This window comes from Trematomus bernacchii, unplaced genomic scaffold (assembly GCF_902827165.1).
Source record: "Trematomus bernacchii unplaced genomic scaffold, fTreBer1.1, whole genome shotgun sequence".
Classification (NCBI taxonomy): domain Eukaryota; kingdom Metazoa; phylum Chordata; class Actinopteri; order Perciformes; family Nototheniidae; genus Trematomus; species Trematomus bernacchii.
The window spans coordinates 5,525,328-5,539,206 of NW_022987899.1; the positions used below are offsets into that span (position 1 = coordinate 5,525,328).

At 39.9% G+C, this 13,879-nt stretch overlaps 1 protein-coding gene across 1 annotated transcript in view; it reads right to left on the reverse strand.

Moving 5' to 3' along the window:
• lsamp (limbic system associated membrane protein) overlaps positions 1 to 7,421 on the reverse strand; it is a 638,149-nt gene extending 630,728 nt beyond the window's left edge. The window contains exon 1 of the mRNA XM_034114585.1: positions 7,174 to 7,421. Coding sequence (XP_033970476.1) covers positions 7,174 to 7,237 — 64 coding nt within the window. The 5' untranslated portion in view covers positions 7,238 to 7,421. The remainder of the gene's footprint in view (positions 1 to 7,173) is intronic.
• Positions 7,422 to 13,879: the final 6,458 nt, after the last annotated feature.

Genomic DNA, 13,879 nt, shown 5'->3' on the forward strand with positions numbered 1-13,879 from the left:
TGTGGAACAAATGCACACGCATACATAAACCTCATCCCCCACTCTAACCAGTGGTGCTCTAATACGTGATGTGTTTCTTTGGGGAATTACCATATAAATAACCACCTCTTCTTATCTTTAAAATAGCTTGTGGTAAGAATGGGCCTGAGAAAGGGTGAGGGAGTCAAATAGAAAGAATACACCTGGCTTTTGTCAGAGGGTGGTGTGAAAATATATATCACTTCATTTCAATATCAGGCTCTCTTAATTGTTCTGAAACATCCAACCATCATATCATCAAGAACAATAATTGCTGAGAACAGTTTAGAAAAAAGGCTCCATACTGTCCAAATACACTGCATAAGTTCTTTATCAAGGAGCCAAATGAAACATGTTCCACTATGTATTTTACACCAGCATGTAGGGGTGCATACCGGTTCCCGGTATTACCGAAATACCGGTTACTGGCGGCTACGGTATACCGTACCGAAATCAGATCCGGTTTTCTATATATATTTTTTTTTTTATAAAAATGAGGCGTAATATCCTTAAACTCGCGCCCAAACCGTCGGAATTACGATGTCAATTTCGCTGTGAAACTCCGCAAACGAGTCACTTTAGATTTGCATATGACTGCCAGTCTGAATGGTGCGGTCTGTAACCACTGCAAGAAGTGTGGCAACACATCCAACCTCCAACCAATAGGTGCGTTCACACCTGTCTCACACCTGTCTCACACCTGTCTCGTATGCCAACCAAGTACCTTTGTGTTCAGGGAAGCAGCGTGCCAAGCGAGAGAGTGTTCAGTTCAGCAGGTGATATGCTACGCTGTGAAAGAGCCCGTTTGGATCCAGAGAGCAGATCTTCTTGAAGATGAATGCACAAAACTGAACTGTGATGGGATTTGTTTTCTTTCATCAGGCAAATGTTGATTTTAATGATGCTATTTGTTTTATGTGCAATGCCGAGATCTCATGATCCTTTATGTGTTCTGGTCAGTCGAATCTCAGGTTGAATATTGATTATACTGATGCTATTTTCTTTTTCCATTGACAAGATGTACTATTCACGCCTGATGGTTGTTATAAATGATATTGCAGAATCTGTTTTCTTCATAGATAACGTGTTTTTCATTGTTTGTTCAGTACTAAAAGGTCCAAGTCCCACAATTGAATTTAATATTCATTTGACATGTTAACTAAATCATAAAGCGCTGCATGGGAGTAATTGCAGGATGATTCAATTGTTCCCTTATGCAACATGAAAGTATCACGATATGTATCGGTTGAGTATCGGTATCGTTCAGTGGTATCGGTATCGTAAAAAAGTCAACGATATGCAACCCTACCAGCATGTACAAGTACTTCTCTAAGGGTTTACTAGGAGGCAGTGTAGCTTCCTCCCACATAAGCAGACTCACAGCGTCAGGTCTTTTTCAGAAGGAGATGCTGACCTACAGTGTTGTCCTGCTGCTGTCTCTCAGTAAGATGGAGCTGCTCCACTCACACTCAGGTTTCTCTCTCTACAGTTTTACAGCTACAGAACAGCTGCCACACTGTGTTATGTTTCTTATCAGCCTTCCCCCTGCAGAGTAACACCACATCTCTCTGATCTGAGGCCGCTTGTTCCCCGAAACTCAAGATATTTATGTCATGTACCTCAGTGCAGAGATTGAAACATCTTAATGCCACATGGGAGTGAGACATGGCAACACATAGTGGGGGAATGGGACAATATTTGGTAAAAATGATAGAACGTTTTAGAAGCTGTTGGTAGAAGCAGGAGTCTAAATAAGTGAGACAAGGAAAGAAAGAAAAGTGATGTCGACACTACCCTTCTTTATTACAACAGCTTTCAACACATATCATATTAATTATACTATTAAAGGTGGGGTAGGTCATTTTGGATAAACCATTTCGAGTGCGCTGGAATTTGAAAATACACAGCCGGCACAAATCTGCCACTTACTTACAGAGCCCCTCCTCCAACACACACGAACGCGCACATGACCAATGAGGGCACGAGATAAGTTTGTGCACAGATGGAAGGCTGACAGGCAGGTAGGCCATCCAGTTATTTTAGCCGGGCCGGCTCAAATGATTGGTCGTGCTTTTTACAGTACTACGGCTTCCACAGATGACATTTTTTTATGGATATTTTGTCAAAGCACTTAAGATATTCATTGCTATCGGGATGTTAAGAGCATTCCATGGAATATAACAAAAAGTGTATCTCGAGCCGGTTTCTCAAACTTACCTACCCCACCTTTAAATGTACTTGAAACAAACATTTGTAAATAGGAGCTATATAATCTGGAATTCAGTGCAGATTCTTACAACCCAGTGGAGCATTGGGACGATCATCTGTGAGCTCCCAGCAAACTGACATATCTTCCTCTAGCACTTTGTCAAGTTGACTTATGGGCAAATGGGTTTCATATTCCCCTTAATCTTCTCCGCTTTTTGATCTATGAAATGTGCTACAGTGTATAGAAAGAGATTGATTTGGTTGGCTTGAATTTCCAAACAGAGTGTGGAGAGAGGATGAAGAGAGCAGGAGGAGTTTCCATCATCTCAGCGGAGGATGTGATACACCTGCAGCACATTAAGCTTCATCTCTAAAACGTCACAAGTTCTATTCACAAATGAGCTTTGTTCCCAGTGATGTGAATGTAATCTACAATCCACAAACATATTAGAGAACCAAGTGTCATCTTTTTCCAAACAGTAATTGATCACGAAGACAGCTGTCGGCAGTGATTCATGTGGAAGTTTGCTTTGAGAAGACAACTGCAGATGGGTGTTACCAAAGCGTTTTATCACATAAACTTTGAAAAGCCACAGTAGCCAGGCTGGCATTACAAATAGAGATAAATCAAACTTAACTGAAACAACTAGAACATCCTCATATTTGTATATCATCAAATCAATCTTTGAATATTGGTTGATTGGCATTTTAATGAACCTTTTCAACATTTACTGGAAGTCATCAGATTACATTAGTCCATTCTGCGCTTAAAGCTCACTGAGAAAAAAAAGTAACAGCAAATAAAAATGACCATAATAAGTTATAAATTCAACACCGAAGTGGCTGGCATCCAATAAACCTTCACTGGTATATAAGGACTGCATAAAGTCAGTCAGCAGAAAGTGCAGAATAACTCAAATACCCATGGATTATATTTACTGCACTTGTGTTCAAAAAGATAGCAAGGACTCATGGTGTGAGTACATCAGGATACATTTGATGGAAGGACGAATGGAAAATCAAACAGCTATCTGTCCGGCCTTGTGACAATGAGTGAAAGTCGTAACACAACAACGTTTGTTAATGTCCCCATCCATGCTGTCAAAGTCCAAATGATACACATGAAGAAAAAGAGTGGAGTTTTAGATGTCAGATGAAGCCATACATGGTATATGTCATAATGATGCTAGGATAATAAAGTTTTTTTTCTCCAGCATGTTCTCTGTCTGCTTCTTGCCCCAGGAAGGCAGGAGAATATGGATGGAGTAGCGCTGCTCCTTAATTACAGAGCTTGGGGAATATTCATTAGTATTACCTGTAGGTTATCTGCAATAATGGTCTCAAGAGACGTGTTTTGCTTGGAGAAGGCAAGGATATAATAACGTTTTTTGTTTTACTTTTTTGTCAATGACAAAAAAAATGGACTTAAGGTTTGATTCTGCTTATCTCTCTCTCCCCTAAAGTGTTACCAAGATGTAACCGTGAATCCGTTTCAGGTCGAACTCTTCAGCTTTACAGAGCTTGTTCCCAGCTCTATTTGCTCTTAGTGTCAAATTATATTTTATTATTAACTTGGCCTGTGTGTATGTGCATGCGTGTGCACTCTTTCACTTGGATTGATAGGGTGCAAAGTGTGAGATTTGACGCTGCTGCTGTGCTAGAAACCATTAAGCCTTTACCTGGATGATTTGACAAAGCCAATGTAATAATGTCATATCAAAGAGTGGATCTTCAAAGATTGTTGAGGTGAATATCTCAAATCACTTCCCGGCTGCCATTACACAACCGATCTTGTGGGCTTCTGCCTTCCCACACACTAAATCCCTTTGTGAACAATTCCTTGACCTAGGGATGGATGAAGGTTTGAAACAAAACCCTCTTTTTTATAAAGAAATAAATCCAGGATATATCAGGACATATATAGCATTATTAAGAATATAAATCTGTAAAATACAAACAGAGCTGCCCTCCCCCTTCATGAGTAGTTGGACAATCTGCCACTGAAAGAAGGTCATTAAAGGATGCTGAAGAGGAACCAATCTGTTTCGATAAGGCCACCTTCACATGACACACATGAGAACCTGAGGGCTATGCTGTGTTTGTGTTTGTGTATGTGTATGTGTATGTGTATGTGTGTGTGTGTGTGTGTGTGTGTGTGGACTCTGAGCTCCAAAGCCACTGTAATCCATGTTGCTTGGAGGGAAATCTAATGAGGAGGTGGAGAAGTTCCCACAAAGGATCACACACTGATTCAAACATGCACACCACACACGCAGCTTACTGCAGATCCCAGTAGCAAAAACGGGAGAACACATCAACCCTTAATATTTGCTATTCAGGTCAAAGACACACAGTGTGGAGAATAAAGATTCCTAACATAGGGATTATTACAAAGCTACGAGAAGCAGCTACAGGTGGAAGCAGAGTGACACGTACTGGAGAACATTTACTGCCTGGAGAATCACTGAAATCAGCAGAGCCCTAAACCCCTCTTTCTGATTGGACTCCATTTGCAGCAGCTCGAGTGGTTGATTGTGCAAAAGTACTAGCAGAAAGACGAAAGCAACTAAACTAGAGGAAACTTTTTCTGCAGTGTAGGGAAGAAGGAAAGGGTGTGACAGTGAGGGAGAGATTTGCTGAACCTCATAGGCCTTAATCCTGTTGTCTCCATGGTGTGAGATCGCCTCAGGAAACACAGCAAGTGTGTCAGTAAGAAAACTAAGAAGAGTGGAGAGCAAAACTTCCCCATTTGATAACAATGAAAATAAGATTGTGAAATGTGTCCTATTAAATTGAATGTAACCACCCAGAAGTCAAATACTGTTTTAGGCTGAAGACAGATCCAGAGGAGACCAAAACAGCAAATACATCTGTCAATAAGCAACAAAATAAAGAATTAAATAGTTGTATTTATCACACTACAAACATTGTCAATTGGGTTTTTTGAAAGACAACAATCTGGTATTGTGATGAACAGGTCCAGTTTGAGATTAAGAGATAAGGCAGTACTTCAAAGACTATAAATTCAATAAGAAAATAACACACAATAGAGCATAGTATTTAGTTGCACATTTCAGAAAAAAGAAATCTGTGTCCATTGTAAAGCTAGGGGACAAATCTGTAGTCAAAGGCCATCAGAGGTTGAGATTCAATCATTGACTGTGAAAAGATGTCAGACTCGCTGAAGCAAAACCTGCCCACACCACACCTGTTTGAAGTTGCCACCAGAGAGAAAGAAAGACAAGGACGCACATATCTTCCACATTAGGATGTACATAACACCTGCCAGGGTCTGATATAAGAAATATGCAACAACCAGAAAAGTAGCACGGACTCCAAAGTCTCCAACCAACTGTGATTTTCCTAGAAAGCTGGTGGGGATCCTCTTTGTGTGTGGCTTTGCTGCTGAGAAGTGGAAGAGTGAGAAAAATTTAGCATAGCTAGAAGTAGGGAATAGAAAGCAGCTGCTATAGTCTCAGTAGTAATGAGGCTCTGGGAGACTGCATCTAGAGATATCCTCCTCTCATCATCTTGGTGGGATCTCCTAATGAGACACATCACCACACACCTCACAGTTTGTGGCTTGTGTCAATTATCTGACTGAAGACACCTGTTGCTAACAAACCAAGATATGTGTGTCAAGTTACCAGGATCAGGATGGTACAGAGAGTCAGGTGAGAAGTTATTGCAGAAATACCAAATGAAACAAATTGCAAAAGTCTCTGCTCTAAAAAGAAATGTCCCAGAGCCAGCTTAAGATTCAGGACATGCAGCAGACTCTACATGAGCTGAATACATAGATTATGAGTGGGCGAGTTAAAAGGCCAGAACGGAATAAAAACAGTTACTACTACTAAAAAACAATAAAGGGAGACTATGTTGAGACAATGTTACGTAATATGCTCTGTGACAAAACAAAACGGGGTGTCATAATTAATTTCACAATAATACATTCAGATCTTTAATCCTTTACTCATATTAAGGACACAAGGGGATAAGCAGAGCATCACTTATTACCATAATGTAAATATGTTTAAGAGCCGAACTTCCCTTTCTGTCTCTCATTCCATCATAGTTCCCCTCTCATCCTGTCTCCCACACTCTGCCCCTCTCCCCCCCCCCCACCCAGCTGGTACTTCACACTGCCAGGCTGCCTGCCAGCATCAGAGCAGTGTTAAAGGGAATCCAATATGCTTGGTCAGGCTACGCTGTTGTAGGTACTGTAGGGTGATCCTGTGGGAGACAGAAGAAGCTAATTGATTCACCCTCAGCTCCCTGAGATGGGCCAAATCAGCTTTATTAGTACAGTCATGGTTGGAGTGGAAAGAGATCTGCAAGGAGGAAACTAAAGTCAAATGTGATTGATTTTCTAGTTCTACACAGGTAAGTAGAGTTTGCCCTTTAAGATATCTAAGCCACATCATAGTCAGCTACAGTAAAACAGAGTCAATGTGGTCGTGGTGATGATCATAAATGGTCTTTTGATTTATTCAGCAAAGCTGCTGTTGGCCATTTACCTGCATCATCAGTTGCATAAGCTGGTGCATAGTTGGCACCTGTTGTTCCCACCACATCATCTCAAACAACATGACAAACTAATTGAAGCTTGCTAACCAGCTTGATATGACTGTAAAATACCAGTATACAGACCATTAAATGACGAACAGCATGTTATCAGGAGAGCCACCAGCCTCTAAAGCTCTCTTCTTCACATAATTAGACTGCTGATGTAATCTATGATATAAAATACAACAAGAAAGGCAGAATCCAAAACTTAAAGAGCTAGACTTTACTAGCTTTTACCTTTTTGAAGCACACCAGGCACTAACAGGAAATCAACACTGTGCCAAACAATCCCAAAACATTCCAAGGTACCTACAACATAAATTCACATAAATCTACGTTAAACTTTTACACAAGAAATGTAAAGAAACAGTAGATTCTTACCTTGAAATCCGAAGAGGAAGATGACGGTGGGGATCCAAACGCTGTAAATCCAGAAGTAATGCATGGCGTTCTTTAATCGGGTTCGACGCGCCTCCAGACGAAACTTGGGTGTCCTGGTGAGGGTCGGTGTCCACGGGTAGTATCTTGACCACGAAGGGAACGAGCTATCCTCGGGGAATTGTGCCTCAAAGTGACTCAGTTCAGGAGCAGCAGCAGAAACAGACCGCACAAGTGCTGGAGACCCAAAACACTGGACTCTCTCACTCCGCCAGGCGGATGAGCGCGTAAACTTTGGCCTGCCCTGCCATCTAGCGGTTTTTAAAGGAATGGACCATTAGTACTGAGGCAGAACTCAAGCTGCCGTTCATTATTAGCTGAGCTCAATGAGCCACTACACACATTATAACAGTCTGTTGTCTCAGGAGGGGTTTGGAGAGCGTGCCTGGAATAAATCATGGTTAATTAATGTTGCCATGGAGATATCTTCCAAGGAGCCTATGCTGACTAATAAGTTAATCTGTTAGTAAAGTTGATTACAGCTGTCAAATCAAATAAACTACCATATATAAATGAACTACAATGTGTTTATTATCTTAATTTTTTATTTGATAAGGGACATCCAGGCAATTCCATGATGTGTTTTTATCTAGTACAATAAGTTGAAGTCCATGTCAACATGGTGACATAAAGTGACATGAATGACATCATTTAAACAAATAATCATTGTCATTTATTATTCATACCAGTTTTGAATATGTTTGTGGATCAAAGCATTTGCCTTGGTTTATTCTGAATATCTTTAATTATATGTTTGCATAACCAAGCTAAACATGTTGGAAAGGCCCCCATAATCAAATATTCATTAATGACTACCAAATGATTTGTAACCCATAAAATATTAAAGGGTGCCCTTGATATTAAGCACAGTTTAGCATTGTGTGAGGGAGTTAAGGGACTTGTCAGGCACAAACCGCTTCCTCTGCTTCTTACTGATGATCTTTATTTGGCTCCAATACATTACAGAAGGCATAATGGTTATCTAATTTCATAACATTGAAGATTTACGTAATGAATAATGTTAAATGTTGGTCTGGATACATGTTGGTCTGTTACCAATAGTCTGCAACATACAGTACAGCAGTCATGTGTGCAGGGACAGTCTGTCTATGAATATGTATATTTTGCTGTCTTTTTAATATTTGGTACATATTGCCAAATGCACAAGTCTACACAAATGTCAGTTTAATTTCTTCTGTGTGCCCTTGTTTTTACCAATTAGACATTTAGAAAAGTGATTACAAAAGATGGATAGATTGTTTTAATATAAATGACGCACTTAACTTTTGTCGAATGAGAACATACAGCCAGTTTCCTTGGCTCACCGTTGGTACATCGTCCTTTTTTTATCATAATTTAACTGCTGATATTAATCAAGGTCTTGAGAAGGCTCCTTTTTCTCTTCCAACAACGTAACCAAGAGGGCCAATCTGTAAAGGGAGCAACAATAAAGCAAAGTAACATAATAAGAGTAGGTCAAAAATAAAATAAAACCCTGAGCCTGGAACATTAGCCTTGATCATGAGGCATGGTTTCAACATGTGATTTAACATCTCTGCTATTACAGAGCTCTGCATACAGCCTAGGAATATATTCATCTCTCATTTGCAGGATCTTAAGTTTCCGTGTCCTTATCCATGCAGCTGAGGTGCCCCAGAGCAAAGCACTGCCACTCCACCAGCTACAAGGGAGCTTTTGTGTAATTAAGAGCTCTGTCACTTCCAACATGATATATCCTTCGGGACTGAAGAGTGTTTTTCAGGGGCTGTGATTGGAATTTTTCCACAGGCCTCTGGATCAGAGTGTTCCTTGTGGACACAGAGGTGGACATCTAAGCTGAGGGTAGAATAGATAATAGACTCTGCAGGCGAACGACCATTTAGTTAAAATCACTGTTTCTGTGGAGTTTTGGGGAACCTACCCTTGTTTCTTGGTTTGGTCCAAGATTCTTATCATCAGATTTATCAGTAAAGACATTATATATGTTTTGTTCAGGTTTAGGAAGAAAAACAAGAATTAGTCACATTCATAAGTCCATACTAATATTGTCTACATTTCTGTAACCATTTTCCTTCATAGGGGCAGTTCCGGCCTCGTGGACAACCTTGAGCTGCATTTTAACGTTGGAATGTAATGCAACATTTCCCTGCAGCGTAACTGTCTTCCCTTTCAATGACAGGGTGGGGACATGAAGATGGATGGAAATGTTACTTCACAGTTTTGTCCGGTAGTGTGTCAATGATTTTCTGCACTAACTATGCATTCACATCTGCATTAACATTAATCCCTATAACATGTATCTCCTGGAGAAGCAAAAACACATTCCATGTGTGTCTAAATCTTCCTAAATGTAAAACGTACTTATGCAGCACTGATAATGTTTGGGGATCTTTTTCTTGAGGCTTCTTTGGTCCCTAAGGGGAAGGCATTCTGGTTTAGAGATGAACACAGCAGTGAAATGTATTTCCAGTGACAGACACTTAAGAATTCCGAAAGCATAAGAGAATGCTTCAACAACCTATCCAAGAGCACAGTGTACATAGAGCTTAACATTTGCCATTAGTCATTTTGTAAATGTTGGCGAGTCATGAATAATTCAGCACAGATAAGCGTTGTGTCACTCTGCTGTGAAATACATAGAGCCAGCTTTAGTCATATAAATTGGTGAATGTTTATGCATATATGTTAAGTTTCATTCTTTTATTAGTTCATCTGTTTTGCTCTACTGCAGTCAAAGTGAGGAATTGTTTCATCTAGTTCATTTTACCCAGTCTCAGTATAGTAACTGTGCTGAAGAGGCTATCACTTAGAACACTGACAGCCCATCCAAATATTATTTTACTCTCTTTGTAGTTAGGGTGGTACAAAAGGGAGTGGTAAAATATATGCTTATGACACAAAAAGGATATAAAAGCAAGACATACTGTAAAGGAAGTGACGGTAAAGGCTGGCGAGGGAAAAATAAACAATTTTTAGCTTGGATAAATCGACACATTTATAAAAGCCATGGTGATAAAGAATACACAATGATGGGTTAAGCCTTTTTTTCATGTTAAAGTTAACACTGCAACTGCCACAGACCACACAGAACACATCTAAATGTGTTCTTTAGCATACAAGAGATTATTATGAGTTTTTTGTGTGTATTATTTATTATGTATTATGTGCATGTGCATGTTATCTTTTCAAAAGCTGAGCACCTAAGAGCACAGCAAAAGAGAGGAGCACATATCCGTCTCATAGCAATAAGGCTTGTGTGGCAAAACATATAATCTTTTGACCCAGACTGGATACCACCCCTTGCTTTTTCACATGCCTTATTTATCCACTGTGAGCATTAAATACAAAACCATTGTGACCAGTTTGTAACCTCAAGAAATTGCAGAATATAATTAATCATTTCCTGGTGTGAAATTATATTTTACAACGTGGTTATCGTGCAGTTAACATGGTGAATTAACCAGTCCATTCAATTTCACACTTGCCCACAAATCAAAGCATTCTGAGACATTTAATTAGTGTAGGTGAAATTGCTTTATTGCATACTGTCAAAAGGGTAAAAAGCCCAATGATTTGCACTTTGCATGGTTTGCAAATCATATTTTTTGTAATTTCCATTTAGGTGAACTCCATTGAGATGTCTTTTCGCCGTGTATTTAAGGCGATGAAGGCATTTAATCCAGGGACACTGAGCTGAGCTGAACTACAGTAATGGATTCATGTTGCATGCTTATTCAGAGCGACAGTCCTTGGATAGTGAATAAAGAGCTGCTGTGGAAACTGTTGTGTACCACATACCCCCAACGATAATGCCCTGTTGAGATGCCACAGAGAGGGACTTTCTCCAGCCTTCTGTTCAGCACCGCAGATAGAGAAAGTGCTCTAATAGTAACAGTATGCTTGTTTCAAAAGGAGCCCTATTAAGATTAGTTGTTCCCCCCTTTCCTGTAGTGTATATGTTTTGATGCATGTAAATGTAAATGGATAAAATCCCAAAGTTCCCTCCTGAAGGCGTTTCTCTCCCGCACACTCCCCCCCCCCAGCCTGAAACACCTCCATTAGACTCCATTGTTTTATTCCGTAACATAGTGATATCTCTATGGAACACTTGTGCTTCTATTGGCCACCTTTCCAACACAATTTACCTGATGACCAATCACAACAGAGCCGGCCAGCTAACCAATCAGAGCAGACCGGACTCTGGTTTCAGACAGAGGGTGAAAAGAGGTGTTGCAGTACCTTTTGAACAGTAAAGCATGTAAACATATTACAGTAGAGGCACAAAATACAAATATGAACCTGAACATTAGCATAATAGTGGCCTCTTTAATCTATGTACTTAACTCATGCTGATATACAATAAAGCTTGCAGAACGTTTATTATTCTTACTTGAAATTAAATATGATATTCAGAGCTACATGATCTTAGGCATTACGAATCACAGTCATTATTTTTTTCCTTCCCCTGAGAGAGATCTTAATAAGGTCTATTCTTTTCAAAAACGATTTTGCTGCCAACCATTCCTCACCCCCACAGAACTTGAAGTGGGGATCCTTTTTTAAAACAATGTATCAAATGACAAGTGAACAATATCACAGCGTGTAATGGGTGATTCACATTGATGAAACTACTTTAGAAATCATAACAGTGTTTGGTAGTTTCTGATTTAGTTGTGCACACTCCTGAAAGTTTGAGATGTGTGGTATTGAGTTTTAAAGAAACAAACACTTATGTTCTAGAAGTATCCAGAAACACAACTCCAAATGAATGACAATGTCACTTCCCAATAAGCCACTGCTTGTTCATTACATCAACTTAAAGGGGACCTATCATGCAAAATGCACTTTTGTACGTCTTTTATACATGAATATGTGTCCCCGGTGTTCCAGGGAACTCACCAAGTGTTAGAAAACACAACCCTCTCTATTTTCCTCCATACCCAAATCTCTAAAAAAGGGGCTGCAACGGATCTGATAAAAACTGATCCAGATTTGAACACTGTCCTGACGTCAGGACAGTGGCGCTACGGCTATTGGGCCAACTCCACCAATCAGGAGGAGACAGCCACGGCCATTGCCGTTCGAAAGCGCTGGAGACACTGTAGTACATATGCCAGGCCTGTAGATAGTGCTGTTCTCACAGAATCAGCCCTTGCAAAAACAGAGCTAACATTTTTCAAATTGAGCGAAATGAGGCATGGCTAAAATGCATGATCTGTTTGGTATTTTGAAAAAAAAAAAGTATAAATATGCCTTATATAGGTATGGTCCTACACTATATTATTCAAATATAGCATGATAGGTCCACTTTAAATAAAAGTTATTATCTGCCAGTGTGGTTTCCCCAAAGGCTGAACAACAATCTCTGAACAATAACTGAAATGTGGAAGTTCTGGAAATCTCAGAAGTTTGTTTCTACTCTTCTCCTATTTATTATAAATAATGAGATGACAGTATTCTTATATAACAGGTGGAGCAACTGAACTGCTTCACATCAAACCCCAGCCAAATTCTACTGCTTAATAGCTGAAACTATTGTTGCATAGCAGGCTGGATTTCTACCACTTCCTCCGCTTTTTTTTTCGTGATAACAACCAATCCATTGTCCAGTCTGCCGAGCAGGGGATGGCTGTCGACTACCTGTCAAACGGGAGAGAATCCCAGGTGGAGCTGCAGCAGACCCTGCTCGCTCAGGCAGCAAAAACCTCCCTCTGGGATATGGATTCAGCGTCTGAATGACACTGTGATGCCCGCACCATCTGCCTTCCCACACTCTGGCTCTCTATTTCCTTGTCTGTGTGTGTTCAGTGTTTATTCAAGAGGCTCCCTGGTTCGAGGGAACTTCTCTCCTCTCCTCATCATCATGTGATTGACTGTGCCACCTACCACCTGCAAGCACAGCTGTTCAGCATTTGTTTATCAATGCTCAGGACATGCAGAGGTTTTTGCAACACTTACATTGTCTGTGATGCCAATGTTGACAAGGCAGTTTTTTCTCTGCCCAGTTGTTCTTTTGACGGATGGGGACTCTATTTACACAGCATTTCATAATTGCTCCATTAAATCATGCTGAAATTGGAAAAAGATGGATTGAATTTTGAGTTAATATGAACTTTCTATTCAATCATAGCTAAGGAAGACACATTGGGAAGTTAAGCTCTCTCGAGACAATTGTTTGATTTATTAAAAGAAAACTAAAACATTTGCTTCTCTGATACAAGTGACAGCAGTCAAACTAACACATGTGAAACCGTTTTATGGGAAATTCATTTAAAATTACATTATTCGTGGCAGTTTTAAGTTCAATTTCTAGAAACTTATTCTCACAGTGAAAATGTTTTAATACGGACGTTTTAAGAACCACTGAATACTGAATCCAAACCCAAAAAGGTGGACATTAAGTGCATACAATGAAAAGAATATGAAAGAGAGATAAAGAACAATAACTTCCCCTCTGGTGCATTCAGATGAAGTCAGAGATGATTTGAGCTTTTATGACGGACTGAAACGACAATATTTGAGCTTAAAAGAGGTGAATAAAAGATTTAGAGCTGAGAGGTGGAAGGAAATCAAGGGACAGCTGATTGAGCTGTAGAGAAGTGAGAACAGATGCTGAGCTTTAAGTATGCAAGACAAATGGTGGCAGCTC